The 27635-nt window shown below is 41.4% G+C and overlaps 1 protein-coding gene across 1 annotated transcript in view; it reads left to right on the top strand.

Moving 5' to 3' along the window:
- Window positions 1-27635, top strand: part of LOC109998509 (protein O-mannosyl-transferase TMTC2-like) — a 52838-nt gene that overhangs the window by 7372 nt on the left and 17831 nt on the right. The window contains exons 2-5 of the mRNA XM_020653391.3: window positions 13704-14319; window positions 24552-25386; window positions 26650-26764; window positions 27469-27554. Coding sequence (XP_020509047.2) covers window positions 13704-14319; window positions 24552-25386; window positions 26650-26764; window positions 27469-27554 — 1652 coding nt within the window. The remainder of the gene's footprint in view (window positions 1-13703; window positions 14320-24551; window positions 25387-26649; window positions 26765-27468; window positions 27555-27635) is intronic.

Here is a 27635-nt window from a genome sequence, read left to right as displayed (position 1 = left end):
ACCCATCTCAAGAAGGGGACAACTGAGCCCCCTCTCTGTTTCTGCACTGGGATCAGGAGCTGGTTTTCAGGTACTCTGAGCTAACTGGAGATAAGGGGAATCACTGCGAAAGTAAACATGGCAGCTCTGACCACAAGCGAGTCGACCTTGATAAATGGGAGAAATCTGCATTTAATAATGGCTGTTTTCCCGCTCCAGTCAGCTCGAGATAAACCAGCCACTGTATTTATCTTTCTACTGAATAAAATGCGTTTCTCAGAGTCATTTTGATACTCATGGATCAGCGGCTGCATGCATGCGTATAGTGCTTTCATGATGAGATATGGCAACACTGTAATTTATTTTTGATGCATTTTCGGGGGTGGACCACGCTTCATAGTCTTTTTTTTCTCCTTCATACTTTACCCTTTCAATTTGTGATTTCAGTCTTTTAATCTGGTGGACTGGACTGAAGGTCAATGAATTATTCATGTTTTGCTTTTTGATAAGAACATGGCCAGTTTGTATGAGCCCTCTGATGTATTTTTTCTTTCATTTTGAGTCGAAAAAACCCAGCAGGCGGCTTCAATTCTGTCAATACTTTGATTTGTCGGCTTCTGCCTGAAAGATATTCAGCTTCCAGGGCAATCAGTCATTCTTTTTAATGTGAGCTTGAGTTAAGGAAAATAACCAAAGGCTACCCTGTTAAAGATTTGTATCTCTGCTCTATGGAAACAGATAGCAGACAGATTGGAGGTTACCATTGAGTGTAGCGGTAGCATCTCATTGAGCTACCTGCATTTCATTGAAAAATCCAGAGTTCTTTTTCCCCCCAAGGCTTGTTCATTACAGTGATACCACATCCAGTCAATTCATGATAGAGGTGGTAAACAACAGCAATTTCATCTGAACACCATTGGCTTTTTTCCCCAGGTATGACCGGCAGCATTTATCTGAAGTTACAAGTGTTTCTTTCACTCAGTGTTTAACACAGACATGGAGAGACCTGATATCTTATATTTTCTGAAGAGCTTACTTTGTATAATCTTTTGGGAAGCTTTAGAAATGTTATAGTACTAGTTTTATATTTTTTGGGGAAATGTTATGGTTGTAGATTGTTCATTGAAAGGAGAGATACAACTATCATTCTTGTGGCGCAGATCTGAAGCTAACAGCATTTAGCCAATTTAGCTCAATGCAAAGATTGGAAACAGGCTAACAGCTAGCAAGGCTGTTTCTGAAGATGAAGAAATGTACCTGCTACCACCCCAAAATCTTACCTGGTAGTATTTTGTACCTAAACAAAAACAGAAATATTTAGAAATTGTGTGGTTCATAACCAATTGTTCAGTATCACTTGCTATTTTTAGTTTGAGATGTTCTTTGAAATGGATTTTGCTAACTGTTTCCTTTTCTGTGCTAAGCTAGGCTAATTTGCAAACTTTAAAGTCAAAGCCAAACCTTGTGTGAGTCCTGGTTAACTGTAAAAATTACGAGGGTGTGTTCAGATTCCCTACTCGATACTTCCATAAAAATGCTGGATTACAAAATGAAACTTGGCTGGACTCACTTGTAAACCAGTCCTACACTTAAATTTCAAGAAATTGTCGCATGACATCATGTCTGCTGGTCCCTCAAGTCCCGTTTAGAGGAGAATATGGTACTTTTATTATGTTATATGATGCGTTTGATGGTTTCATAATGGTGTTTCCTGCAGCATTTTAAAATGAGCCATATATTTTGGAGCTCCTGCTGAAAGTTTGTCAAACTTGGATAACATTCAACCTCAACATTTTATCATTATACTGGATTCTGTTGGTCTTAAGTTAAATCAATCAGTCTTTATTTGTATAGTTACAATTCATAACAAATGTTATCTGAAGGACCTTTACAAAGAGAGCAAAGCTAGACCGTACTCTTTGTTATATTATTATTTAGTTCAAAAGCTTTAAAGATTTGCTATTATTGGATCCATTGGTAATATTAGCTGTGGTAAGATGTTTCAGAATTGGTCAAAAACATGACTTGTGCATCTTAGAATGACTTTATTTAAGTTAAGCGTTGTCCCAAGTTAAGGGTCAAATGGTTGGGGTTTGCACTTTAGCGATGACTCTATTTGTTCCAATGTGAGAGTCGAGTTCAGGCAAATGGTTTCAATGTACCAGCCGTGTTCAACAGATCACAGATCAGAATTTGAAAAGATCTTAGATAATTAGCACCGATCCTTGAAAAGAAGACAGATTTGGTTTGGGTAGGCCTCTCTGGTACCCCTCTATGGCTGCCGTTTCTCTCGAGCTAATGCTGGAATGTGACAATCGGTCACGGCAGAAGAAAGGAAGGCCCCTTCTGGATTGGATACAGTTCTGTACGGTCTGTTAGCGCAGCATACTTGGCTGTTACAAATGCTGCATGTGAATCTGACCACTGAAAGCTGTCAAAGCAGAAAGTGGGCCCCGCTTCCCCTGCACTGCAGTTTTTTTTAAATTTTCTACAACTTATACCAATTCTCTCCATACATGAAAGCAGAAATCCTCTGCATTCTCTAAATAGCGGCATTTTTTAATTTGCGGATCGGATTACAAACCAATTCTGGTGGAGCATTAAAGTGTTTTTTTGTCTAATCAGAGACAGAAGGCTTTTGAGCAGAAACAGAATGCTGCTTTGTTTCTCCAGCTGCTCCCTTGGCAGCGCTGCAACGCTCAGATCCTCCTCTGGCTCCACGATTTGTCATCGGCAATTTAAGTCGTCTTCATTACAATCTCGGCAGCAGATCGTAAATGATGCGGTTTCTCGAAGGAGCTCTGAAGTTTGATCAAAAGTTTGGTCTTCATGGAACATGCCCGTACCACAAAATATGGAATCTTAATCCATGTTGGAGAAAACGTACTCTTTACTTTATCCCTGTCTTCTAGTTTAAATCTGTTGATGCAAATTACACAGCTGGACAAAGGGGACGAGTGAGCCCAGAACACTGACGACCCTCACGCCCAATCAACTTTCATCTATTCCCATAGAGAGGCATCAATGCCAGATAATTTATTTGTCTTCAGTGTTCTAATGTAGAAGGGGGATTTCCATAATGATGAGTTAAGGTGGCTCTCGGTTCACGTTTTTGTAGGTCACTGTGCTAACACCTGCAGCTCTTTTTGGAAGTAGGCCAGCGGAATTGATTGAAGAGGCAGGGGGAGCAGTGAATTAAGGGGGGGGGAAGAGAAAAAGGAAAAATGAGTTGTACCTGGTGCTCAAAATAACACCAGGTCACGTGCTTGTGATAGTGAAATAGGCATGCCACTGGGGTTGTCATAACACCCTTGGCAGACTATTCTGTATTACAGGAACATGACTGCTTTTCAAGGAAGTGTATCAAATATTTAGTTTGAATATATTAACACACAGCCCAAGAAGCATAATCTGAAACTATGGCTGTGTCTGAAATCACTCATTTTCAACTACATGTCACTCTTTGTGCTGTTAGCCATTTTAGTATCTTAATTCTGATTGTGTAAATTTGTAGAGCAAAATTGTCGTCATTCTTATATTTATATTTCGAAACATTCAATGGAAGATTAACTGGCTACACTAACGACACATTTTGAATTCAAACAGATAAAACAGAATATATCACGTTTTTCTCTTATTCAACTGGTAGCTCTAATTTTGAATGAAAAATACCAGTTCTTATATGTAAGGATTACGTCCAGCAGTGAAACAGCAATGTCTTTCTAGCATTGTGGATGATTACCCCAGCCTGCAAACGCTAGTGTAGTGTGTTTTGTTTGGAAAAATCCTGGAAAAGCACTTACATTTATAATCAAGCACCACATTTATCACTGTGTATGCAGGCGACTCAGTGAGGGCCACCCTAATTACCCGTCCACGGTCAGACACCCTAATCAACTGTCAACACCAAACTGGATGCAGAATTTTGGACGCACTGATTGGCTGCTCATTTGTTTTCTTGTAACATGCCAGAGGTGATTTTTCGCTTGGCCACCATTGGTGCAATGGATGGATAAATGGATGGCTAGAGGGTGTTAAAGTTGGCAACCATTTCACTGATAAGAGCTGAGTTTGTACGGCAGCCAAGGATTTTAGAAACCCCATAAAACTCTCAGCGTGCATTGCTTCTGGACATTGGCTCATATAAATGTGTTTTTCCCTGTGAATGCTCAGACACAGAACCATGCTGTAGGCATATTTATTGGGTGAGACTTTTTACAATACCTATGAATATCAAATTAAGAGCTCCTGACTTAATATATAACAGAGAAACGAAACTAAATGTAAGCGTCTCTGTTTTTTCCAGACAGGTCCTGGTGGTCTGTTGGGTTTTTATTGAGGTGTGAAATTTTAATTTGCTGTTGAACTGAACTGTACACTCGCTAAACCTCTTTCTCAAGTGTTTAACTGTTTGATTGCATTCACACATTTTGCTTTCATTAAAGTAGAACTGTGCTATGCGGCAGGTCTGCTTGGAAACTTGTCAGCCAAAAATGTTTCTACAAGCTGCTGCTCTGCAAACTGAGGGAGTTACAATACATCGTGTGTGTCTGTAGTTAAAGCTATTTTGTCATGTTACTGTATAAAATCTCCAATCACACAGCTTTTTTTTTTTCCAGTGTAAGTTTTGATCCACTTGATCCCAACCCTGTCTTTCACTTTACAGTGTCTGCCCAGAGGGAAAGTAAAGCATTAGTTTTATTAGCTATCGATTTCCAATAGCCTTCCCTCCTAGTGAAGCAGAGGATTCATCACAGCAGTTTATTGACATCATCACTCAGGGGAACGCTGCGGTGGGCTTGGATTTCTTTTTAGCTGAGGCGGCAGTGGTGGCATTGTTGTCAGATCACCTCTATTTTGTGCGACCAGCTAATGGGAAGTGATCAATCAGTCACTTAGATGGAGATAAATACTCGGCAATCAATCGGCTGAAAAATAGAGGAAGGGTTCAATAATTAGGTTGATCTCTTTTTTTTTTTTTTACAAACAGAAGTATAATAAAAATGGATCAATTGTAATTACTCTTGTGAAGTGTAAATTCATGTTTATCCGAGTTAAAATTAGGACAGCTACCGCTCTCATGTCTTTTGATGTTGTATAAAGTAAGGAAGGAACACAATTAGCTTAGCTTCGCCTACAGACGGGTATGTTGTTGAAAGAGTTAATATAATCTTGCACTTGATGAAATTTGGGATTTACAAAGTATTAGAAATAATCCTTGCACTGCCTCAGTCCTGAGAAAATAGAAAAAGATCAAATTGCTGAACTTGCTTTTTGCTTTTTATTTGATGACTGGGAAATGTGGTGGTTATTCTGGCAAGCCGCAGAAGTTGAGTTATGTTGTATTTCTCAGCCTGTGTAAGAAGCATTCATGATTTCTTCATCTTTTGAGTTGAATCAGCCATTTTTTTTTTTTTTCAAAATAATCATTTCAGATCGCAGCTTTGTGAGTGTTTAAAATGTTCTCCATTTACCAGTGTGGTTTGCTTTCAGGCTGCCAAACTCGACAGGCTTTCAGTTGATTCTTTTCAGATGTAATACCTTGAAGTCATCAATAAGTTGCACAGCACACATTCACCTTATAATAATAACAATGAGTTGACCATGGGTTCTTTTGGACTAAACTGTGCTGCTAATCAGGAAACCGGCTTCATGGGGGACATGAAAGAGAGTCCTTGGCCTGACAAAAGAGGGACGGCCAACTTCCTGTTGCGTAGCTCAGACTGTTTCAGCCTCTTTGAAGCCCACAGCCCCCGGAAGAAATCTGTTTCTCCTGATTGGTTGCTTGGACAGGGTGAGGATGTAGGGGAGACTTTATCTTAATCAGGTATGAGTTGAACATTGGGGCAGCCTTATGACGAAACTAAAACAGCTGGACTTCAGTGATGGCTAGTAATTATATCTCCAATAAATACTTATATTTCATTGTCCTGCTTGATAACAGCACAGATAGCAGCTATGCCCTTAACCCCAGTGTGTGTTCATGCAAGAGGGAATACTGCATGTGTGTGTAGATGTGCATGTTAAGGACTTTTTGTAGAATAAGCAATGTAAATGGATGGGGTCACTTCAGGTCATTTTGTTAGTTTATTCATTAGAATTTGGACATCCCAGTTGTTTTTTAAACATTGGTGTAATTAAGTTGTTTGGCTGTGCAGGAAGGTCAGTATACAATCATACCCTCAAAGTAAACCAGCAATTTCTAACCCTAACAACACATTAGTCAGTGGCCCAACTGAGGAAAAAAAATGCCATTGTTGGTTCTTGTCGATCATCTTTCCTGGATGGTGTCCTTTAGTGTTTTTGTTCGGATGCAGTGTTGAATTCAGGTGATGAAGTACAATAGAGCCTTAACATCAACTGAGATGGTGGTTGGGGGCAACGAGGGGTCAGATCATTTCACTCTTTTCACTCTTTTTCCTGTGCTAAACATATTTCATGCTTAAAATACAAGACTTTAAACTCCATCCTTTGCTGTGTTTGTGAAAGCACAGCAAACTTCTTCAAATAGTGGATTATGTTAGATTGCTTTTTTTTTTTTTTTTCAAATCGTGTTATCTCTTGTAAAGTTTAAAATAGCAATTTCTCAGAAAATAATCCTTAAAAAAAAAGTCTTTTGTCTGTTCTTTTCTTTGAGCCAAACGTCTGGCTGGTTGTTCTGCACCCTTGGGAACATCGCAGTGAGCTGCAGGATGGGCTATTTTTAATCAATGAAAAGATAGATGCAGTGAAGTGAGCAGGCGAGAACAGCCATATAGGTTAGTGCCTTGAATACAAAGTGAGCCAGTGGGTAATTTCAGTCACAGACAAAAAAAAAAAAAAAAAGATGAAATGTTAAGATTTTTTCAGTGCACTTTTATCACCATTCACACGTTTAGAACGACGGAAAAGAAACATCTTAAAATCTGCCAATGAGCGTCAGATTTCTCACTAGGAAAAGCGAAGAGCCTCTGCATGCCCACTCGTAAATCATTTCACAACTCAGCCACTGGCAGTATGTCAGAATTTTTATGAATGCTATCTGGACTTTTCTTTTTTTTTTTTTTTTTTTTTTTTTTTTGCACTTTCCCCTGTGCCAGCTTGGCGTGGGACGGAGTGTGGGAAAGTAGCGGTGCCACTTCTGGTCTGGGGTATTGTTCTACCAGCAGTGTCACTGACGTAGGATGTTTGGACACACCCTCGAGGCTTACTTCCTGACCTTTCAACCTAGAGATACAGAAACTAAACAGATAGAAGGCGTTGATAAAAAAAAAAAAAGGGAAATATTGTATTAAATAACGTCTTTAAGCGCGGCCGTCTAATGATTTAAGCAGGGAAAGTATTTGTGAGAGGTTTCTAGAGTTTTCCTTCACTTTTATTGTACGGCCTCCTCTTTCATCATCATCATCCCCTCCCTGAATTTGCCTTGCCTCGTGCTGTGGCCACATACTGACAGGATTATAACAAGCTGATAATCAGCCAATGAATGAATCACTTGGGCCCAGCCAGCCAGCCAGCCAGCCAGCGAGCGTAATGGCTTCACGCATGATCGTTCAACCTTGCACTGTGATGGATGGGTACCTTGCAGATTAAAGAAGAAAAAAAAAAAAAAAAAGATCATCTCCACGTGTTCTCCCGCCTCATGTGGTTCAGCACAATACGCCCGCCCGGCTGGAGTGACCATTGAGGTGAAATTTATGGGATTTTAATCGTCAACCAGCTGCGGTGTTAGCCATAAAAAAACTGCTTTCCTGCCAACTTCACACACTGCTTCATGAAGGTTACATACGGTGGCATCGGACATTTGCAGTCCCAAGTGTGGAGCCGCCGCGATCGCACACACAAGTTTTAATGAGATTACTTCTTAACCCCCGACCTCCATGCATGTCTCTGAAACTCACTTTCTAATCCTGTTAGTATTGGATTAACACATAGGTGATCTGGACCCCGACACACACACACACATACACACTCTCTCTGCCTCTTTTTAATGAACTGACACAGTATTCCACTAATAATGCAGGTGTGACACACTCTTAATGATTGTGAGATCAATAATTGGTCGTCGATGCAATGAGAGGCTTGATTCTGTATGCTAATGCATAAGAGGCGGGATTACTTGATGGTGAAATCAATACATTTGATTTTTGTTAGTAAATTATTTAGCATTTCTTCTTGTATAAATCAGGAGAAGCCATTCAGAGAATAATTTATGTTACATGTTTAGAGATTGGAATGAATAATCAAGGAAGAACACTAAAAAATGACTTTATGTTAGTCTATAGTATCTTGAATTTTTGGAATTAATAAAAAAAAATTAATCCGAAGTCAAAGAAAATGTGCAGAGTTGACAAAGACAACATCTTATTTTGCAGAAACTAGAATAAAAGAGAAACAGAGGGGATGACATGTATCTTTGTCTTTGCTTATATCTCTTGTAAGAATGGGAAACATGCTAAACAGACGTTGATCCAAGCCTCATTTGACTTGTTTATAAAGGTGTAAGCTCTGTAATCAGACATGCTCCACCTGAGCCTCTGGGCTGTGGTGATATGGATTTGTATTGTCCCTTCAGAATGGATGTTTTTCCCCCCCCTTTCTATAGTCTTAATCATCCGTGTTCCTGTTTTTCCCCGCACAAAGCCGGCAGCATCAGCGGCGTGTTTACTTCAGCGGTGCACCAGCTCAAGATTAGCTTTGTGTGAATAGGCCTGTCTGCCGCATTGCTCTGTCTTTGTGCTTAATTAGCACTCGGATTGCTCAGTCAGGAGATGGAAATGTAATAGATTTGGTCCAGACGAGGGGTATTAAAAACGGCTTGGTGCTAAAGCAGACCATTGGAGATGAGTTACTACGGGAAAGTAGAAGGATAAAAAAAGGATAAAGGGAAAGAAATGAAGAAAAGTTGCCATGACAAAGTTCAGGGAGTAAGATGGAAGGAGGATACTGAGAGAATCATGATGTTCAATTCAAAATAAAATAAGAGAAAAGGATGGATGGACACGACTCATTTACACGGAGTGAGCAATTGGAAGGTTTTAAAAAATATACAGAATCAGATACATAATTATCACTTTGCTGCTTCACCATTGATCAGCAGCTGGATAAAAATGGATAGTGTACATGTGGAGGAACATAGGGCCATATTTAAATGGAAAACAAGCAACACATTGGTTATTCCATTAGCTAGCATCATTTGACAGCTAACGTTAGCATTAAACTACTTCTTAGCCATTACCCCCCTGATAGTGATACACAATTCAGAGGAAAGGCATTCAACCCTGGCTTCAACTGCAAGGTTAACTTAAGAATTAGCTAGCCAAGTATGTAGGATATTTCTCAAATGTATCTATGGCTAAAAGCCTGCTAACAGAAAAACTGTCACTGCTAAGAGCACACAGCGTCATATTGTTCTCTATGTAGAAGCATGAATCACTTCCTTTCGGTGATGTAAGCTAAGAAACTAGCTGACTTTTCTCACATATTGTGTTACACTTTCTAATTTGAGCAAGGAAGTAGCTGAATGCTAATCTGCGCAGTGGAAGCTAATCAGTTAACAATATGGTTTTTATCTTGACATTGCGTTACATCGCGCTGGTTTTAGCTATCAAGGGTTGTTTCAGTTGCGGATCAATTACAAAGCAGTGTTTTTTTTAAAGGTTTATTTTTGGACTCTTGTCTTTATTTTTTAGAGACAGGACATTGGATAGAGTCAGAAATAGGGGAGAGATGATCGGCAAATGACAAGCAGGCCGAAATCTGAACCCAGGTTGTCAGCTTGGAGGACCACAGTCTTTATACATGGGGCATGAGCAGCTGTGCACGAACCACTGGGCTACCAGCGCCTCAAAGCAGAGTTTCTTAATTGGTCAGATTTCCATGGTTAAAAAGCTTTGCAAAGCTCAGCAGCAGTGTGACTTGAAAACAACATCTGAGCCTCTAATTCTCTGTAAAAGTGTGACATCAGTGGAAAAGGTCACCGTCTTATTAGGGTCCAAACAAACATGTCTTCATGACATATTGACCAGTCGAGTATACATGAGCAGTTTTGTTTTCAAAACCTTCGGCTAATTCATCTCATTAAAGCTTTCAGGGAGCAGGAGGATACACTCTGCTAGAAAGGTTGTAATTGAGCCGCTCCTGATTATGTTAAGTGATGGTAGTTTATACTGTAGAGTGGAGCATGCTGGAGGAGAGAGTATGTTTAAAAACAGACTCGGAAGTGCATCGCAGCTAGTATCGATGCTCATGTAATAGTACACACACAAACATTTAAACAAAAAAAAAAAAAAAAGAAGTCAGTTTATTCAACGAGTCTACAGAGCGGGGGAGGGATTTATGTTCCGGAGTGAAGTGTGTGGTGTGTTTGTGCAGAAAGTTGTCAACTGAAATCTGTAAACTGAACCTTGAAAGGACGCATTTAAGGAAACGACTCTTTTAAGAGGGGGCAGAGGGTGTATCTGAGAGGAAACGTCAGAGTCTCTTAGTGGCCCCTTTTCCTCCTGAGAGATATTATGGGACAACAATCAGGGCAGGAGGGATGGAGGAAGGGAAACTGTAGCTGGAGTATTTAGTAAATAACTATTTTCTGGGCCTTTATCTATATTAGATCGTACAGTTAATACAGGAAATGTGGGGATGAGAGAAGGGGGGGGTGTACAGTTTATTTCACTTGTCCTGAAAATAGAAAAGTGAGAATAAATAATGAAGAGAAGTCCTGACAGAATTGGGTGGGCAAACAATGGATACACATCTGCCTGTCAGTTCTGCTCCACCTTTGAAGTGTTGTGAGGATGCAGCATTTTCTATTTCTGCTTCCATTCACTCCTCTCTCCTCCTCTTCTTCTTCTTCGTCGACCAGCCCTCCTTCCTTTTGTGTCTAATATACTAACACATAATGGCTTAAAAGTCACATTTACATATTAATCAGTGCGTAGGAATTGTCCCTCATATTTTTGCCGCCCCTGAAAGAGGCCCACAGTATGCATTTTTAAGCAGGCACAGCCCATGAAGCACATCCGCGGTGGTGAGATCACTGTTTGGGAGGTGGTGGAGTGCTGCATTTGCATATTGAAAAGACACAAACCCAAACACAGACAGACAGCCAATTCTCTGTCCTCTTAACAGCAGTGGACAGGTGAAAGAAGACCTCACCCTTTTTTTTTTTTTTTTTTTTACAAAAAAAAACACCCTTCCTAATGTCTCTTTTCAAACCCCCTGATTGAAATACCTCTGATTTCACCTCCCCCTCCCCACAAAATACGAAAACTGAAAAGAACCAAACCCGTCCTGTACTTTGAGGATTGTGAATAGAGTTGCACCCCCCCACCCCCCCACCCCTTCTGCTGCCTGCCTGCCCGCCCGCCTGCCCCACATACGGCGGCTGAATACAAAAGACCCCCTTCTGTAAGAGCAATCACTACAGGAGAGCACTCTATCTGCACGGTTGCAGCGACAGGTCTCAATGAAGCCATCACATGTGCACACACTCACAAACACAAAGACGGACACCTTAACATGCGTTTGGCTCTTCCAGGCACAAACACACACACACACACACACACACACACCAGTTTTATATTCAGACCCTCATCCCAAATGCATTCTTTTCATCCTCTGGTGCAGGGCATGGAGCACGGGAGGGAGATGAGTGGTTGGCGCTGATTTGAATATTTCAATTATTTATCACCAGAGAGAGTTGAGATCCGAGGCATGCTGAGGGACACAAGGGAGCCGGGTGAGGGTGAATCCAGCCATGTTTAGATTTGATAGAGAGCTGTTGTTGCCTGAAGGGACGGGGAAAGTGGAGAAAACATGGCTGCCTTTGTAGTTTTTTTGGTGGATGTTTTTGAGTCTTTTATGTGTGTTTAGCAGAATCAGTGTTGAAATGTGAGAAAGCTGAATCCTCTTTACGACTCATTTAAAGCTGCTATAAAACTTTCAGCGTTGATAATCATTCCATTTAAATACTGGTTCTGTGAAGTGTTTTATAAATATCAGCTCACTGTGGAGCTACAGGGAATAAAGTGTGTGTGTGGGGGGGGAATTAATGATGTAATGCACCGGCTCCTCTGAAATATCGGACAGGGGAGAATTCCGCTTTGGCTTGCTGGACTTACAGCCTGAGAATCACACACTTGCCTTTCCCTGATGGAGAACAATCCTGGGAAATGAAGGCATTTACCATAGCTCACGCGATGACAGGGCTGTACGCTCGGAGGAAAAAACAATTAAAGTGGGATTAAGGCATTAAACAATTCTCGCCCCGACACCAGATTGAATGCACTTTCAGTTTGTGCTTCTTTTTTTTTTTTTCTTTCCTCATTTTCCGCCTTTCCCTGCCTGCTCGCCGCCTACAGTACAGACTGGCAACTCCATCTTCCTCTTTCCTTCTGCCTCTCCCTCCCTCCCTCTTCTTTATGCACTGAGCACTAAGTTACAATCTCCAGACAAAGGAAGTCCCCCGGCCGGCCCCCTGTCGCTGTCCTTTTCCTTCTCTGGTGCTCCATGCACACGCATGGAAACACCTCTTGTTGTAAACGAGCCTGGAGAAGAAAGATGGCCATGAAGGTGGTGTGATTCAATATTTGAAAAGAAAAGTTCATGATGCAAACAGAAATTGATTTTCTGTTGATCTTCTAATCGATTATCAGTTGCAGCACAGAGCATCAACATTCAAACTGAACTCCGGGTTGATCTCCAGATCCAATCTTCTCTGTCATCTTTCTCCCTCCTATACCTGAGCCAGCACCCCATCTCGACAACGTTTGTTAAGTTATTCTTATCCATGCCAGCTTTGCCATTGATCAAAGCTCAGATTGTTTTTTTTGTAAATAATCTTTCGTCTTGTGTGGGGGGGGGGGGGGAGAGATTCTCCCTCTCTGCTCTGAGTTGACGGAGCAGCCAGCCGTTCATCACTCTTAATCCCTGTGGCGAGCCTCATTTGTTGCAGTCGGTGAGTGAACATGAATGCAGCTCGTGTCCTCTGTAATGATCGGCTAATTATGAGAATCCACAGCAGCCTCGGGGGCTGTGAAACCACACCTGTGTGTATGTGTGTGTGTGTGTGTGTGTAGGTACCTGACATATGTGCATGTCGTGTGTGTGAGTGAAAGAGAAACAATACCCACCTGGCTGCATATTTTTAATGAGTCACTCTGTGGCGTGTGTACTTACAGATGCTTTCTTTCATGATATAGAATATGTTTTGATTTACATAAAAGCTTATATCATCTTTCCGTCTTCATTATAATTTGAAAACATGATCACTTTTGTATTAAAGGGCTTACTCTTTGCTTGCTACACAAGCTTTACTTTACAACTTCTAGTTTATTGCTTTGGCCACCAACTTTTGTGTTCAGTTCCAGTACACTCTCACGGCTTTCATCTGCATTATTTTCATCCAACTGGAAAAGGAATACCTCTTCAAATAAACGCTAATGCTTTTCCTTCCATGCATGTACCTCAATAAGTCCTTTTGCTGACTCGACATAAAATGTGTACCTTTGGCTTGATTTCTCCCTGGCTTTCTTCTACACATCTATGCAAGTCAACTTCCTGGTCAAAGCCCAGCACAGGAACTTCGGTGCATACTCAAAACACACATAGCCCAGTGTTGGTCCGATTGAGGTGTATGGGGGGGGGGGAGAATGGAAATCGCACAACTTTATCAACATAGAAGATACAAAATAAAAGGTGTACCAGCATCATGATTAATAACAATTTCTTTCTTCTGCCCCTTGTAGTCGAGCCATCAAGACCAACCAGGACCTCCTTCCCGAGACTCCGTGGACCAACATCCTTTATGACGACTTCTGGGGCACCCTGCTCACCCACAGCGGCAGCCACAAGTCCTTTCGCCCGCTCTGCACCCTCTCCTTCCGCCTCAACTACACCCTGCATGGCCTGCGTCCCTGGGGCTACCACCTCCTGAACATTATCCTCCACGCCCTCGTCACCCTCCTCTTCACGGCCTTCAGTCGCCCTCTACTGGGCGGAGGACTTTGGAGCCTTTTTGCCGGGCTCCTCTTCGCGTCCCACCCGGTTCACACTGAAGCGGTCGCCGGCGTGGTCGGAAGGGCAGACGTCGGCGCAGCTTTGTTTTTCTTGCTGTCTCTCCTCTGCTACATGAGACATTGCGGACTCCGTAGGGAATCACGTGGGCCCTTTCAGAGCCAAAAATGTGGAGGCTGCTCGGCCACCCTCTGCTGGGGCTGGATGCTGAGCAGCCTTTGGTGTGCAGCTGCCAGCATGCTGTGGAAGGAGCAGGGGGTGACGGTGCTGGCTGTGTCAGCTGTGTACGACCTCTTCGTGTTCCAGAGGCTGCGGTTTCGCCAGGTGCTTCTCCTGCTCCTTGGAAAGGTAAATGAATGCAGGGAGGGAGTTCCCCCTGGCTCTTAAATCGGCACCTCTACATTTCCAGTTTTCTCTTCCTTCCCTCAGAGGCGAACGTCCTCCTGCCAGCTGTTACTGTTTTCCTGTGTGGTGGATTTAGTTTTTTTTCTTTCTGTGTGCAAAGTGTGTGTTTGCATTTCATTAAGAGTGCAATTAGGAAAGCTGTTTTGCCGTGTGGTGCATGAAAACAAAGCCATTCTCATTTGTCTTCCGCTATACAGGAAGAAGCAATATGCAGAGGGGAAGTTTTCCATTTCCTCACGCCTGCAACTTCTTTGCCGCCGTAAATAGATGCACATTAATGCAAGGAAATTTAGATCAGGATCTCAGGCCTCATTATGCGACAAGCGGCCATGCAGGAAAAGCTATTTTTGGGATGGGTTGGTTCTTTTCTTAACAATTTGAAGTGATGAAAGGTATGTGGGAAATAACAATAACACACCCTGGTTAATGATTTCATCCATTGATGGGTGAGACTGTCGAACACACACACGCTATGCTTCCTCTGAAGATCCTTATTTCCCCTACAAACTCGACCTTGACGCTGTGACTCACCGGCGATTGACTTGAAAGACCTCCTCTCGCAGGCACTCCACATTCGATTAAAGAAACGGCTCCTTAGCCAACGTGACGGTCCTCGTAAAGAGCATAACCAGCGTGATAAAAAGTCCCCTTGGGTTTAGCGAGCAAGGGCAGACAGGCTCTCGATGATTCATGTGTGCCTTTTTTTTTTAAAAAGTGTTTTCATTCTCGAAGGAAACATTTGTGCCTTTTAAAAAAAAAAAGTGTTTTCATTCTCGAGGAAACATTTATAAACACTTCAGTTTTTGTTGCAGTGTAACCTTGTGTAGCACATCCTATGGAACTCTCTGTTGTATACATCCTTTTACAAGCTCGTGTGCGTGACTGTCCTATTTACACAGCCACTCTCCGGATGAAAAACATGCTGTACCGTCGAGTTAGTGAGGCTTTAGCGTTCCTGTGGGGCTGCTTCTGCCGTACTCATTTCTGGCAGGATGATAACCCCACGACTGTTATTAGAGGGCCTGCGGTGAGCGGCCCACAGAGATCAGAGAGGGCAGGAGCAGGGAGTTATGATGTTTTTCCTTCCCTCTGCCTAGCAGGAGTGACTCAACTGAGTGGCTTTAACCAACTACTTAACATTTAAAGATGCAAAACCTAACCGATTACTGTTTGAAAGCTGAGGAAATCATGTCAGAGAAGCTTCACAACAGGGAAAAGGATGCAACTCGTTTTGAGATGATGAGTTGAAATAGAAAAAAATACCATTTAGAGACAAGAAAGAGAGAATAATTACATCATATTGCAAGATTTCAAACAGTTACTCACTCAATCTTTTACAATACATGTTTTTCTCTCATTTTTTACCATTATTGCTTCAGGATGAAAAGATATCTATATTTTTAACATCCTGTCTGAGAATAATACATCCTGCCTCTTCAAGGTAGTTGAAACTGTATTAGGTTTAAATGTTTCTCTCTGTGCTCTCATTGGACTCCATGTTTGATATGGTTGTCGCCAGTCAACCAATGTGGACGTCAAAGTTTTATTATATGTCATATTTACCACATTATTAAATGCGTCACCTTTCAGAAGCCGTAGTAACAAATATTTGATGGGAAATCAATGTGATTACATCATCATAGGATGTAGAACTACAAAAAGAAAACGGGACTCTTTTTCCTCTCTTTAGTGAATCTGTTTTCCAACCGAATATTTTTGAATCTTCCAGACGACGAAGAGCGTTGTGATGAGAGGTCTTTGGCGAGCAGATACAGGAGCAATGAAATGGTTATTAGGGCTTAAGAGGTCTATCGTAAATGTGTATGACTTTGGAAAATTTTGATTATTGGCTAAAAATTTTAATGGTCTGACAATCCAATCGTACAAGACCAACCAATAAGAAGGTCTGTAGGCGTCGCCGTTCTGTTAAAACCTCCCGCTGTTCAAACAAAGATAAAATTGAAAGAACCACAGGAATTAAACCAAAACCTAAAAGACACTAAGCCCTGCTTGTTTCATTCTGTTGCATTGCGGTGAGAAAGATTTCATCACCCTCAGAGACTGTCATTATGAAAAATCACACTTCACTGTGTATTTATCACAGCAGAGAGCAGCAGGGATCTCACCAGCAGCCTCCACCTCTCTGCCCAGACACAATAGTCCCGTGCCAGCCCATCAGATCCTGGTGCCAGTCTCCCCCCCCCTCCCCCTCCCCCTTGCTGCCTCCAACACATCTGGCTCATTTATCACTCTGCCACTGCCCTCCTCTGCTGCCACAGTCACGGTTATCTTGGCAGGGAGCTCGTTACGCAGTGGGGGCCAGCCACGGGGGCAATTGTTCCCTCGATTACAAGCCAGACGTCTGGGGACGCATGGGAACACAAAAGTGGAGAGAGGGATATCGAGGGAGAATTAGAGGAGCAACAGGAAAATATGCTCTCACTTCCTGACCTTTATCGGCCCTATGTCTTTGTCACCTGAGAATGGACAACTTGGCTTCTTCTTACTCCCACTTGTACTTCAGTTAAATCCTTTTGAGTAAGAACTTTTGTAATCTAGAATGACTTTTGGTAAGGTTGTGAAGAACAACATAAAACACTAACCACAGTTGCAACGTCTTTTGCAATACTCATATTCTCCAGTATATGCATTGCTATTATTTTAGAAACCTCCTGTGATATCAGGCATTTTAGGTTGCAAATGAAACTGTTAAAGCTTGCACAATTCTAGATGGACTCTTGCAGAACAAAGCAGATAGATTGGTACCCCTCTCACATCAAATCACTTGACCGTTTCCTCACAGCAGCCACAAGCAATAAGAGAATGTAAATCAGCTGCAGAGAGGCAGATGTGCTTTGGCCAGCGTTCCATTTCTCATCCTATTACCTCCCTAATCAGCCCGAGACGAGGTTTCAGACGAGACGAGGTGGGACGACGGGAGAGTTAGAGAGTGATGGATGGAGACAAAGGAAGGTGTGGTTTGAACACTGCAGCAGCAGAATGATGCCAAGACCATAACAACACGATGGTTCTGTTCTATCCACTCTCCGTTCGTCTGTCGCTGAAAGTGGGTTGATGAATGACGCTCCAGGCATTAGATGGAGCCCAGGGAAATATGAAGTCTTTTTTTGTGGGGGGGGGGTGTAGGCGGTAAAGTCAACGTGAAGCAGGGAGGATTTACTTCATTAAAAGGTGTTTGTTTTTAATGCTGGGCAATGATGTAGAGCATTCATTGCCTGAACAAACTGTGAGTGATTATACCTTCCAGACGAAGTCCTGCATTAAGCTCCAAATCAAAGGTGTGAAATTGATACAGTTACTTGAATAGAAAAAAATGCTGGATTAGGTGGAAGGAGTTTTTCCTCGCTCACTAATCCTCTCAATTTGACACCATTTGGATTTGGTGTGCACCTGGAATCAAAAAAAAAAAAAGATAAGAGGTTGACTATAGCAGGATTTGATATTGGTCTTTCAAATTTGAATGTAAAGGACTCCTCCAAACTAATAAAGGTTTGAATGTTGAGCCAATAATCCTGTAGCAGAAGTGCTTGGCTGTAAATTGACATCCTCTTCTGCAGATTCTGCTGCATGCTTTTTAATGAGCATCCAGTCACGTGTTTACCAGAAGGCAAAGACGAATACATCTTCAGACTTTCTAGCCTTTAACATTGATCCTAAAGCTTTCTTTTTAAAACCATCCTTCGCTCAACAGAATTGTTGTAAATTGCGGAATTCCACTTAATGAATGCCATCTGTTGGGGAGTTCATGACATTTTTATTTTCATTTGCATAACCGACAAGAGTTTAATTAGAGGAATGTCAAAGGATTTTGTAGAGCAGATTCTCCAGTCCTTGCGTTTGAAATCGGGAGACAAAAAAACAACACATTTCAAAGTGCCAATAGTGGTATAATGGGACAGCAAAAAATGGGAAATTACCACAGATTAAAGAAAAAAGGGAGGGAATTGAGGAAGCCTGAAGCTAACATGCATCTGTACATTTCATTGATAAGTAGAACTGTCCAGTAGATTTCTTTAGATCTTGACTCCAGAGTTGCAAATAAATCGGTTTAACCTGCCTCATTAGTGTAGGTCAGGGTTATTATTTCCACTACTGTAAACGCTGAAGGAAGACAACAAATGATTTGAATGTAATGTTGGGAGAACAGAGATGGATAGCAACAAGATCTGTGATGTAGCTAACAGTGACTCATTTGTTGCTAAATCCCATCTTAATCTTCCATGTGATTCAACCCAGTTTCAAAGCATTAGAAGTATCGTGTGAATGAGCGCTTTAACCACTCTTGCATGTGAATTAAGAGCTAATCTGCTCATACATGTGGTTCTTATATGAGGCCCACTGTGGTTTGCATTAAAACTGTAAATAATGATCAACAAAGCTAAGTCAAGAGAGCTAAGTATCCCTATGTTGTACTGAACCGCCTTTTCACACTAACGTCCCTACATTACCCCCAACAGGAAGCTCTTCTATTGTGAAGTCAACTCCACTGGCACACTGCTTTGATCCGCTGTTTTGGTGGACACCATGCGAGGCTTCAACCTGTGACCCATCTTATAACAGGTTTTAGTGCCAGCAGTAGCAAGTCTTTCATGGAGAGATCCGCGGGGTAATTAGGTCACTCTATCAAAGTCAGACCCTCTCAATGCCAGCCATGCTGCCGCTCGTGTCTGATGACTTGGGTGAGTCGCGCCAAGTCAGCAGTATCCAGAACACATTAGAGCTGGAAAGAAGACCTGGACGAATGCCTCATTGTAGCTTTCATCACCATTTAGCATGTCTTGGGTAGTGAATCATTATGAGTGCTGCCTGCTAGATGTTTGTCTTTTCATAATTTTATACCCCATCCATCCATCCATTTTCTATACAGCTTTTCTTATCGGGGTCGTGATTGGGCAAGAGACTGGTCGCCAGTCAATCACAGGGTTGACAAACAACCAGTCACACTCACATGCACACCTTTGGGCAATTTAGAGTCACCAATTCACAAGCATGTCTGTTGTATGTGAGGGATTCCAACCAGGAACCTCGTGACTGTGAGGCAACAGCGCTAACCACTGCACCACTGTCCTACCCATCTTTACAACTTTGTAACTTGGAGAAAACTTTACTGAAAGTTGTCCCAAAAATAAACTAAGACGAGAAATTTAGCTTTGTGGTTTAAGGGTTTAACTTTGTAACTTGAAAACTTTACAACGTTTCTAAAACTTTGCTGAAAGTTTTTTACCAAACGTTATTTACATTTTTAGTTTTTTTATACTATAGCGGGGAAATTTACCTAATGGTTAGCTTGTTTACTTTAATAATTAAATAACTTTCTTAACGTTGTTCAAAAGATAGTGGAAACAGTTTTACTAAATTTTATTTGGAGGATAACAAGAAAACCTTATAAAAGAATATTCACAAGCAATGGGGGGAAAAAAAATCTCTGAATGATCCGCCAAGTGTTCTAGAGAAGTTACGGGCAGTTTAGATTGGACGCGACTTTAACAAGAAAAGTCGGGAAGATTGATCCCCACGCTGTCCTGCGTCATTTCACAGCTGCTTCAAACAGAGCACGCATGAAGTCAGCCGTATCCCGCGGATTCTTCAGACATGTTTTAAACACTCTGCGTGCTACAGTGTCAACATGAAAACCGCACACTTCTGGGATTAATAAAATGAAAGCTAGTAATGAGTGGCACCGTTCAAAGATGAAGGCTTGGGAGCTTAATACTGGATGTTTATGTGCGCAAAGTAGGAGACGGAGAGAATGAGAGAAGGGTAAATTCAAGTGGATAATAAAGTGAAAGAGAATAAAAAGTAAGTGAGGGAAAGCCACAGAAATTGATGCAGAGTTTCCAAATGAGGATCCAGACTGGAGGAAGATATGTGGAAGAGCGTTAGGTTCAAAGGCTTGGAGAGAGTGGGATGTTCGGTTTGACAGCTGGCGGGGGATTATGCCAGCCGTCCTCCACGGATACTCACAGATCTCATAAAGGCCAATCAATCAAAGCCAGAACCAGTTCCCAGGATTTGAAGTTAGACAGCAGGAAGACTAAAAACTGTGAGATTAGAGGGAAGATTTGTACCGACCGTTTAGATTTTTGACGGTGCGGTTTATAATTAAAAATAATTATTACAGAAATCCAAAACAAGCTACCTTTGCAGCCAACAGCAAAGTTAAGGTTTGCCGGCAAGTTGCAAAGAAGTAGATATTTATGCTGTGAGCTATCATAGCCAATTTGAGCTTAATAATGGTTAAAGCCGCACAAGACACATAGCTTTCCCAAAAGATGGATTTAGGCATAAATCCTTCTAAGTGCCTCATTTTGACTTCAAATAAATAAGACAGTCCGCCCTCATTTGGGTAGCCATTTTAGCCACCTGGAAATCTTGGGCAGTTTGATCGTTGAATTTGTTTTGATTGACTTTTGTGTTAGAATTAGCCACAAATACAGAATGGTATAAAGACCTGTGAATAATGCCTCCATTTTCCCCCAGTTCTCTGTCTTAAGCTAATATTTCATCTTGGTACTACAAGGGGTTAGCATTGAGGGAAAAGAAGCTCAAACTTATTTGTTGCCAATGTTTCACTTTCCCCTCTAGATTATAGAAATAACCGAGCTGTATGAATTCACAGTATTTTTCTTAATTTTTAAAAGGCCATATTTAGGCTGAAAAGACCGTTAGCAGTAGCAGTTAGCTCGACAAACACAGGTGCAACTCATAACCTTAACGAGGTCTGTCCTGGTGTTGTTGAGCTAACTCGCTGACGCACATCGTTAATGTGATTAGTAACACCTGTACTCAAGTTTAGATGTTTTATTGTGTTTTTTTTGTAGGCTTCAAGCTGGCTTTTCCTGCACAAATTGCGAGCTCTAAGTCCTGTATACAGAAGGTCAGAATAGTGCGCAGCCAATATTCACCCGGTAAAAGAATATTAGCTCGAATCATAAGGAAATTCATAAATCAACAGCTACTTAGATAGGTTAAATGACTCTGGAGCAATTAGGGGATGGGGTGATAGAGTTGTTAGATGTTGGGATTATTGAAGATCTATTTTCCACCGACTCAGATGACTCCACTGAAAGGATCAGGGAAGCTTTCACCAGAGTTTTAAAATTTATAAAAAAAAATCAGCAGTCCGTTCTATTCAAGCCTGCTCCAATAACCGATTGCCTCTGTAATCACACCTATTGTGTCAAGCTAGGATGTAAAATGCAGTTATTGCCATCTGATTTGGTAATTTGAAGTAATGTATCCCTGTCACCCAGCCTCTGGTTTGCAGTTTGAGTTGTGTGGGTGTGATTGATCGGGAAGTCAATCAAGGAACGATTTAGAAATAGACAAGGCAGCGAGGGACAAAATGAAGCTCATTCACCGAAAAAAAAAAACCCACAAATGACTGTCTTGCTGGAAATTGGCTTATCTTCTGATACCAAGCAGAATTGGATTTCTCAGACAGCTTGCTCCCCTGACAGCCTGTGTACTCCCATCCATCAATACACACATTCCCCTTTTTGTGTAAAAGGCACTCTGTCTTATCCTATGTGTACAACCTTCTAGCAACCTAATCAATATCCAATTTTTTTTTCCTTTTTCACTTCCTCACAGTTTCTTTGAGTGCTCTGAAACTCTATGAACTAACCCTGTTCGACCTTATAATTGACAAGTGACCTCCGGTACACAGCTCTGCCTACACTTCCTAACTCAGCTAACCTCTGCAGGAATCACACTTTTCCATTTAATATAACTTGAGAAATCAACAACTGAACTGAAGCCAGTGGGTCAGGCAAGTCAATCCTAAACCTCTTATGTTAATCTCAACATGGGTTTGCTATGGATAACTGGTGTTTTCCATCATATGGTTCCTGAAAGTGCACCCATGAGTTTACTCAAGCATGCTCATTTGAACAAAGGGGGTATTTCTCCTGAGAGTTTATTAATAACACAAATGAGCGTGTTTGTGCTCTGTGAAAGCTTTTATCTCCTCATCGCGCAATTCATTCAGAGCCGATTATACTGAGGGTTGAAATAATTGCTACAGTAGAGTAAACTCACTTAAGAGATAAAAAGAAACACTGGATTAACACTTTGAGTTATAGCTGCTCTGCTGGTGATTATCGCTTAAATCAAACCCGTTACTCATAATGCAACTACTAGATCACCAATGTATAAACGTTTTGTCCTGCGAAATGATATTACGCCATTTGCGGTATGTAAACATGCACTGTAGCTAGCACTCATGTAATGGTTGTAGTCCCTCCTGGACAGGTTCAAATAAAGTCCATAAGGGTTCAGAAAGGGAAAAAAGGGCTCTGAATACAGGAAGTTAGCAGAATCTCTGTGGTCATCATCACTTATGATGTGATGTTTGGTATATTGGATGAACTTTAGCTCTTTTTTTTAAAAAGAATATTATTTATATTTTTAAATTAAACAAATGAGCTCCGTTATTAATAAACAATAAGATTGATAGATATCTTTGCATCCACAGTTTCCAGATGAAAAACATATAGTGGATAGTGGAAAACAGACATATTTCTAGACCGGCTCAGCTCATACAAAGGAGACACCAGACAGAGAGTTTTGAACCAGCAAAAGAACTTTAAGCTGGTCAAAAACTGTGTAAAGGTTGATACTTTTTCTGTTCTCTACATACTATAGTACTACTCATGTTGTATACAAGTCTCCATGATTGACAGAGTATACACAATGATAAAAGCAAATGGCATTTTAGACAGGGAGGACGAGCAAATCTTGCCACAAATCATGATATCTTTTAAGACAAATATGTGATACATTTTGTAAATCTTGCAATTTAATAGCAATTTCCTTCAAAATTCTTCTGGCGCCTTTAAATGTATCTTTTAATGTTACTTAACAAGCTGGTAATCAAAGGCCATGAGGGTCTACAACTGGATCATGTTTGTGAACAGAATACTTTGAAACATCTGGACCGATCGCAAAAAGTTTTGACCTTTTGGCCTAATGGAGTACCACAAAGTCCCAGTCTCTGCTTTTGAATCTAATTTAAGCATCTAATTCAAGACTGATCATCTCTGATTTGAAAAGAGTAACCTAAATATCTTCTTCTTTTAAGTGTGTGTAAATACAGCCAATTAGCAGTTTAACACGATATAAAAGTTCATCAAAGGGACCATTCAGTTGAGTGACCGGTTGGCGTGAGACAGTTCACCTTAAAGTGTTGCGTGACAGAGGACCTAATGGTGATCACGCAGCAGAATTAAGGCTCTTATATGATGTAAACAGCATCTACACACCAAACACAATGAGGCCTAAGCTGATTACCAGTCACACTCGCTGCAATCCTGACAGGCAACGAGGAAAGACTTAGAAGAAAAAAAAAGCCTGTCGTGCTTCAAATTTACTTCAAAGTTGACCTCTGCAAGGGCATGAATGAGAGAGGAGTGGGTTCCTAATATGTGGGGAATTACAGAAACAACCACATCTACGTGGAAGAACATCGATTTTCTTCAACTTCTTAACTGAACAAAATGTTCCTGACACTTCAAATAAAAGCCTCTTTCACCAGTCAGAGTCTGGCCTACTCTATTAAAAATTATTATTTTTTTCATATAAACACACACATAGTTCCATATCAAAAGTGACATGCGTAACACTATGGTAACAACGAGCAGCTGTTCAAACCCAAATGTGTCTTTCAACATTTTGAATATGTCATATCAGACTTATGTCATGTAAACAGAGCTGTGTTGTTTCTGGCTGTGGTGCATATTAATTCTAAAAAACTATGCCAGTGTTACAAAGAAGCGTATAATTGTGCATGAGTGCGGTCCAGACCCTGCGCAGCTATCAGAAACATTCCAGGGATTTTTTTGTTTGTATAGTTTCTTTCTATATAACAGTGGGATATTTCAATTGATCAAAATTGTATTAAATCAAACTCTAAAATGTCATCTTAATTGGACTTGAATGTCAGTCTGTATAGCTTGTTGTCCACAGAGACCACCAATACTATTACTATTACTGCTCTGATTCAGACTTTAAATAAAGTGACATATTAAAATAGACTTCGAAAATGAAAACAAACTCGGGTGCTCTGGAACACAGACAAAATATTGCGGTTTAGCCTGAAATGTTGTTTTAGGTGTTTTTCTTTAAAACAAGTTTTTTTTACTCCTCTCTTCCAGAAAAAGAACATCAGTGTTCTGCTGAGTCTCGGTGTTCTTGTTTCCTGGGGAGTCCTTCTGCTCTCAGCTCGCCTCTACTGGATGGGAAACAAGCCCCCCAACTTCTCCAACTCTGACAACCCTGCGGCTGACTCGCCCCATTTTCTCACTCGGACGCTAACGTTCCTTCACCTACCAGCCGCCAACGCCTGGCTCCTGCTCTGCCCGGACAAGCTCAGCTTCGACTGGTCCATGGACGCTGTGCCCTTGGTGAGGTCTCTGGCCGACTGGAGGAACCTTCACACTGTTGCCTTTTACGGTGGATTTATCCTCCTGGCTCTGATTGGCCTTCGGAGCTCCAATTCCAAAGCCAAGGAGACCAACGGGAAGGCCTGTGTCGCAAATGGGAAATCAATCACCAATGGGAATGGTTATCATGCCCCTGACACAAACCATAACACAGACCAGGGGCCGCCAAAGACCACCATTAACGGGTCAGCTGGACTCCACCACTACCCTCCAAACACGTCCCTCCCCCCGACAGAAAACCTTATACTATTTTCTTTAGCGATCATGTTCTTGCCTTTCATCCCCGCCACAAACCTGTTCTTCTATGTAGGATTTGTAATAGCAGAGAGGGTACTCTACATTCCCAGTATAGGCTTCTGCTTACTGGTTGCTACTGGTGCAAGAGCCCTGTACATCCGACTAAGGACTAGAGGCTCTAAGGTCTTACTGTTGTGTTTCTGTGCGGGACTAGTGCTCCTTAACGGACTCCGAACTGTTCAAAGAAACAGAGACTGGAGCAATGAGGAGAATCTCTACAAGTCTGGGATTAGCGTGAATCCCGCTAAAGGTAAGAGAAAGTCCTCATGGATATGAAAAAAACAAAAAACCTCATTAAACTTACCAAATGTCCAAGGAAAAAAATTGTCAAAGCAACAAAAGCACCACCTTTTATTAAAAAAAAAAAAAACATTCAGAATTGCTGTTGATGAAGCCTGCCTAGCCCGTCATGACTAGCAGTTTATGGTGGCTAATGTTAGCTTACTTTAGCATGCTGGCTGTTCAATTGGCTAACTTGTGACTTTTCTTTACTTTTGCTATACCTTTCCCTTATGTGTTAGCATTTAGCATTATCCTGTTCCATGATGGCATTCACAATTAGGATTAGTTACTTCTGATGGATGACAGTACATAGCGATCATCACTACCATCAGTGTGTGAAAGGGTGTGAATGGGTGGGTGTGACATGTGGTGTGAAACCGCTTTGAGCAGTCGGAAGAAAAGCGCTATATAAGCTCAAGTCAATTTACCATTTATCAAGATAATAACAGCACAGCATCAGATAATGTTATCAGGATCATTTCCTAGCTCTGTGTTGCAGGTTGCAAACCATATTATTGGGATACATTTGTTACAAAGTTCATTTCAAAGGCATTTTTCAGCTAATGCTAATGTTGCTATGAAGATGTTTGCTGGATGCTAACGTTTGCTGCTATCTACAGCACCAAATGAGTTACTGTCCTGCTTTAAGTTAAACAAGGCCTGTCCCTACAGATTGTCACTTTTATAGTCTTCTAAGTAGCTGATCAATAAGAAGCCAGTGAGTCTAACAGATTTTCCTAATGTTTACCAAAAAAAAAATAATAATACCAAAAAAAAAATGAGTGTAAAATATTTACAACTGCAATTTGGAAAATACAATACAGTGAATACAATTTCCTACAATTCCCATTCCTACTTAAAACACATAGCTGTAGGCCTTGATTCTCTGTAATTTACTGTAGCCAGCCTTGTTCATGATCTTGAAATGAGAGTGGGAAGTTAGACTAGAAAGTAACAGAATCTGACATCAGTGCTCAGGGAACGGCTGTTAACAGCAGAGAGAGAACTAGGATGTGACTGCTCCTATATCTGCTCTGTCATACCAGACAGAAGTATCCCTTCATACAATTATAATCAGTTTAACTGTACAAATGTTAAACTGATACATGTCTTTTTTCTTATTCAATTACAGTAAGTGCTTGCAGTTTGTTTGGCAAATAGACACAAACTATATTTAAATGAATGCAAACTTTGTGTTTTCCGACTTTTGACTGACACATGTCTTTTGTAGCCTGGGGAAACTTGGGGAATGTGCTGAAGAACCAAGGGAAGATGGCGGAGGCGGAGACGGCGTACAGAAACGCTCTGCACCACCGAGGGAACATGGCTGACATGCTGTATAACCTGTGAGTGCTTAAGATCTCCTGTTTGCAGAGTCTTGACACGAACGAGTTCTGATTCCTCCCATCCATCACTTGAGATAGCAGCGGCAGAGCGCGAAAGGCAGACAAGAAAAAAAGAGGGGGGGGGGGGGGTGACAAGCAGGAATGAACAAAATGAAAATAGATCAAATAGAGGAGGAAAGACAGAAGAACTTTGTGAGTCCCTTTTGGCACTTTGTACCTCGTGCTTCGGGTTTGTGTGACCTATGGGAGAACGCAAAGCTGCTTCCAATCCTGCAACACAAGGTGTCAAAGGTGCCAAAACCTCACAGCAGACCCGCGTCTCTCGCTCTCATGCTGACTTTGTTTTTCTCCTCGCCTCCCTCTCATGTTACAGATGTCAGGAAGCTGGCAGAGCAACATAGGGAGAAGGGAAACCAAATGATGGTGCATTGAAACACTGCTGTTTGGATTTGATGGATGGTTGGGTACACTGGGGTTACGAGCTTGTGTATTGGATAAAGGATAGGGAAGCTGCTTTTGTTTTTTTGCAGTTTCATCCACAGATTTCCCCCATAGTGCAATCACCAGTTTGACATGCTGTAATTTCTGTTAAAGCTTCTTTTACCTCCACAGATTTGAGACAATTCAAAACAAATCCTTGTCTGGAGTTTGCGGTTTATAAAAATGTCTCACTTTCAGACTTTTTTTCTTTTTTTGTCTTTTAGTGGCTTGCTGCTGCAGGAGAATGAACGTTTCTCCGAAGCGCTGCATTATTACAAACTGGCAATCGGGAGTCGGCCAACACTGGCATGTAAGTCAACTTTAAAGATTCTCGATTTGTGGCTTTCATATTAACACTGAAGTGTGTCTGGGGAAGATTTATCAGTGATTA

The sequence above is a fragment of the Labrus bergylta genome, chromosome 23, assembly GCF_963930695.1.
Source record: "Labrus bergylta chromosome 23, fLabBer1.1, whole genome shotgun sequence".
Taxonomy (NCBI): domain Eukaryota; kingdom Metazoa; phylum Chordata; class Actinopteri; order Labriformes; family Labridae; genus Labrus; species Labrus bergylta.
Note: the sequence above shows the minus strand (reverse complement) of the source record. Positions and strands in the feature narration are given on the sequence as shown.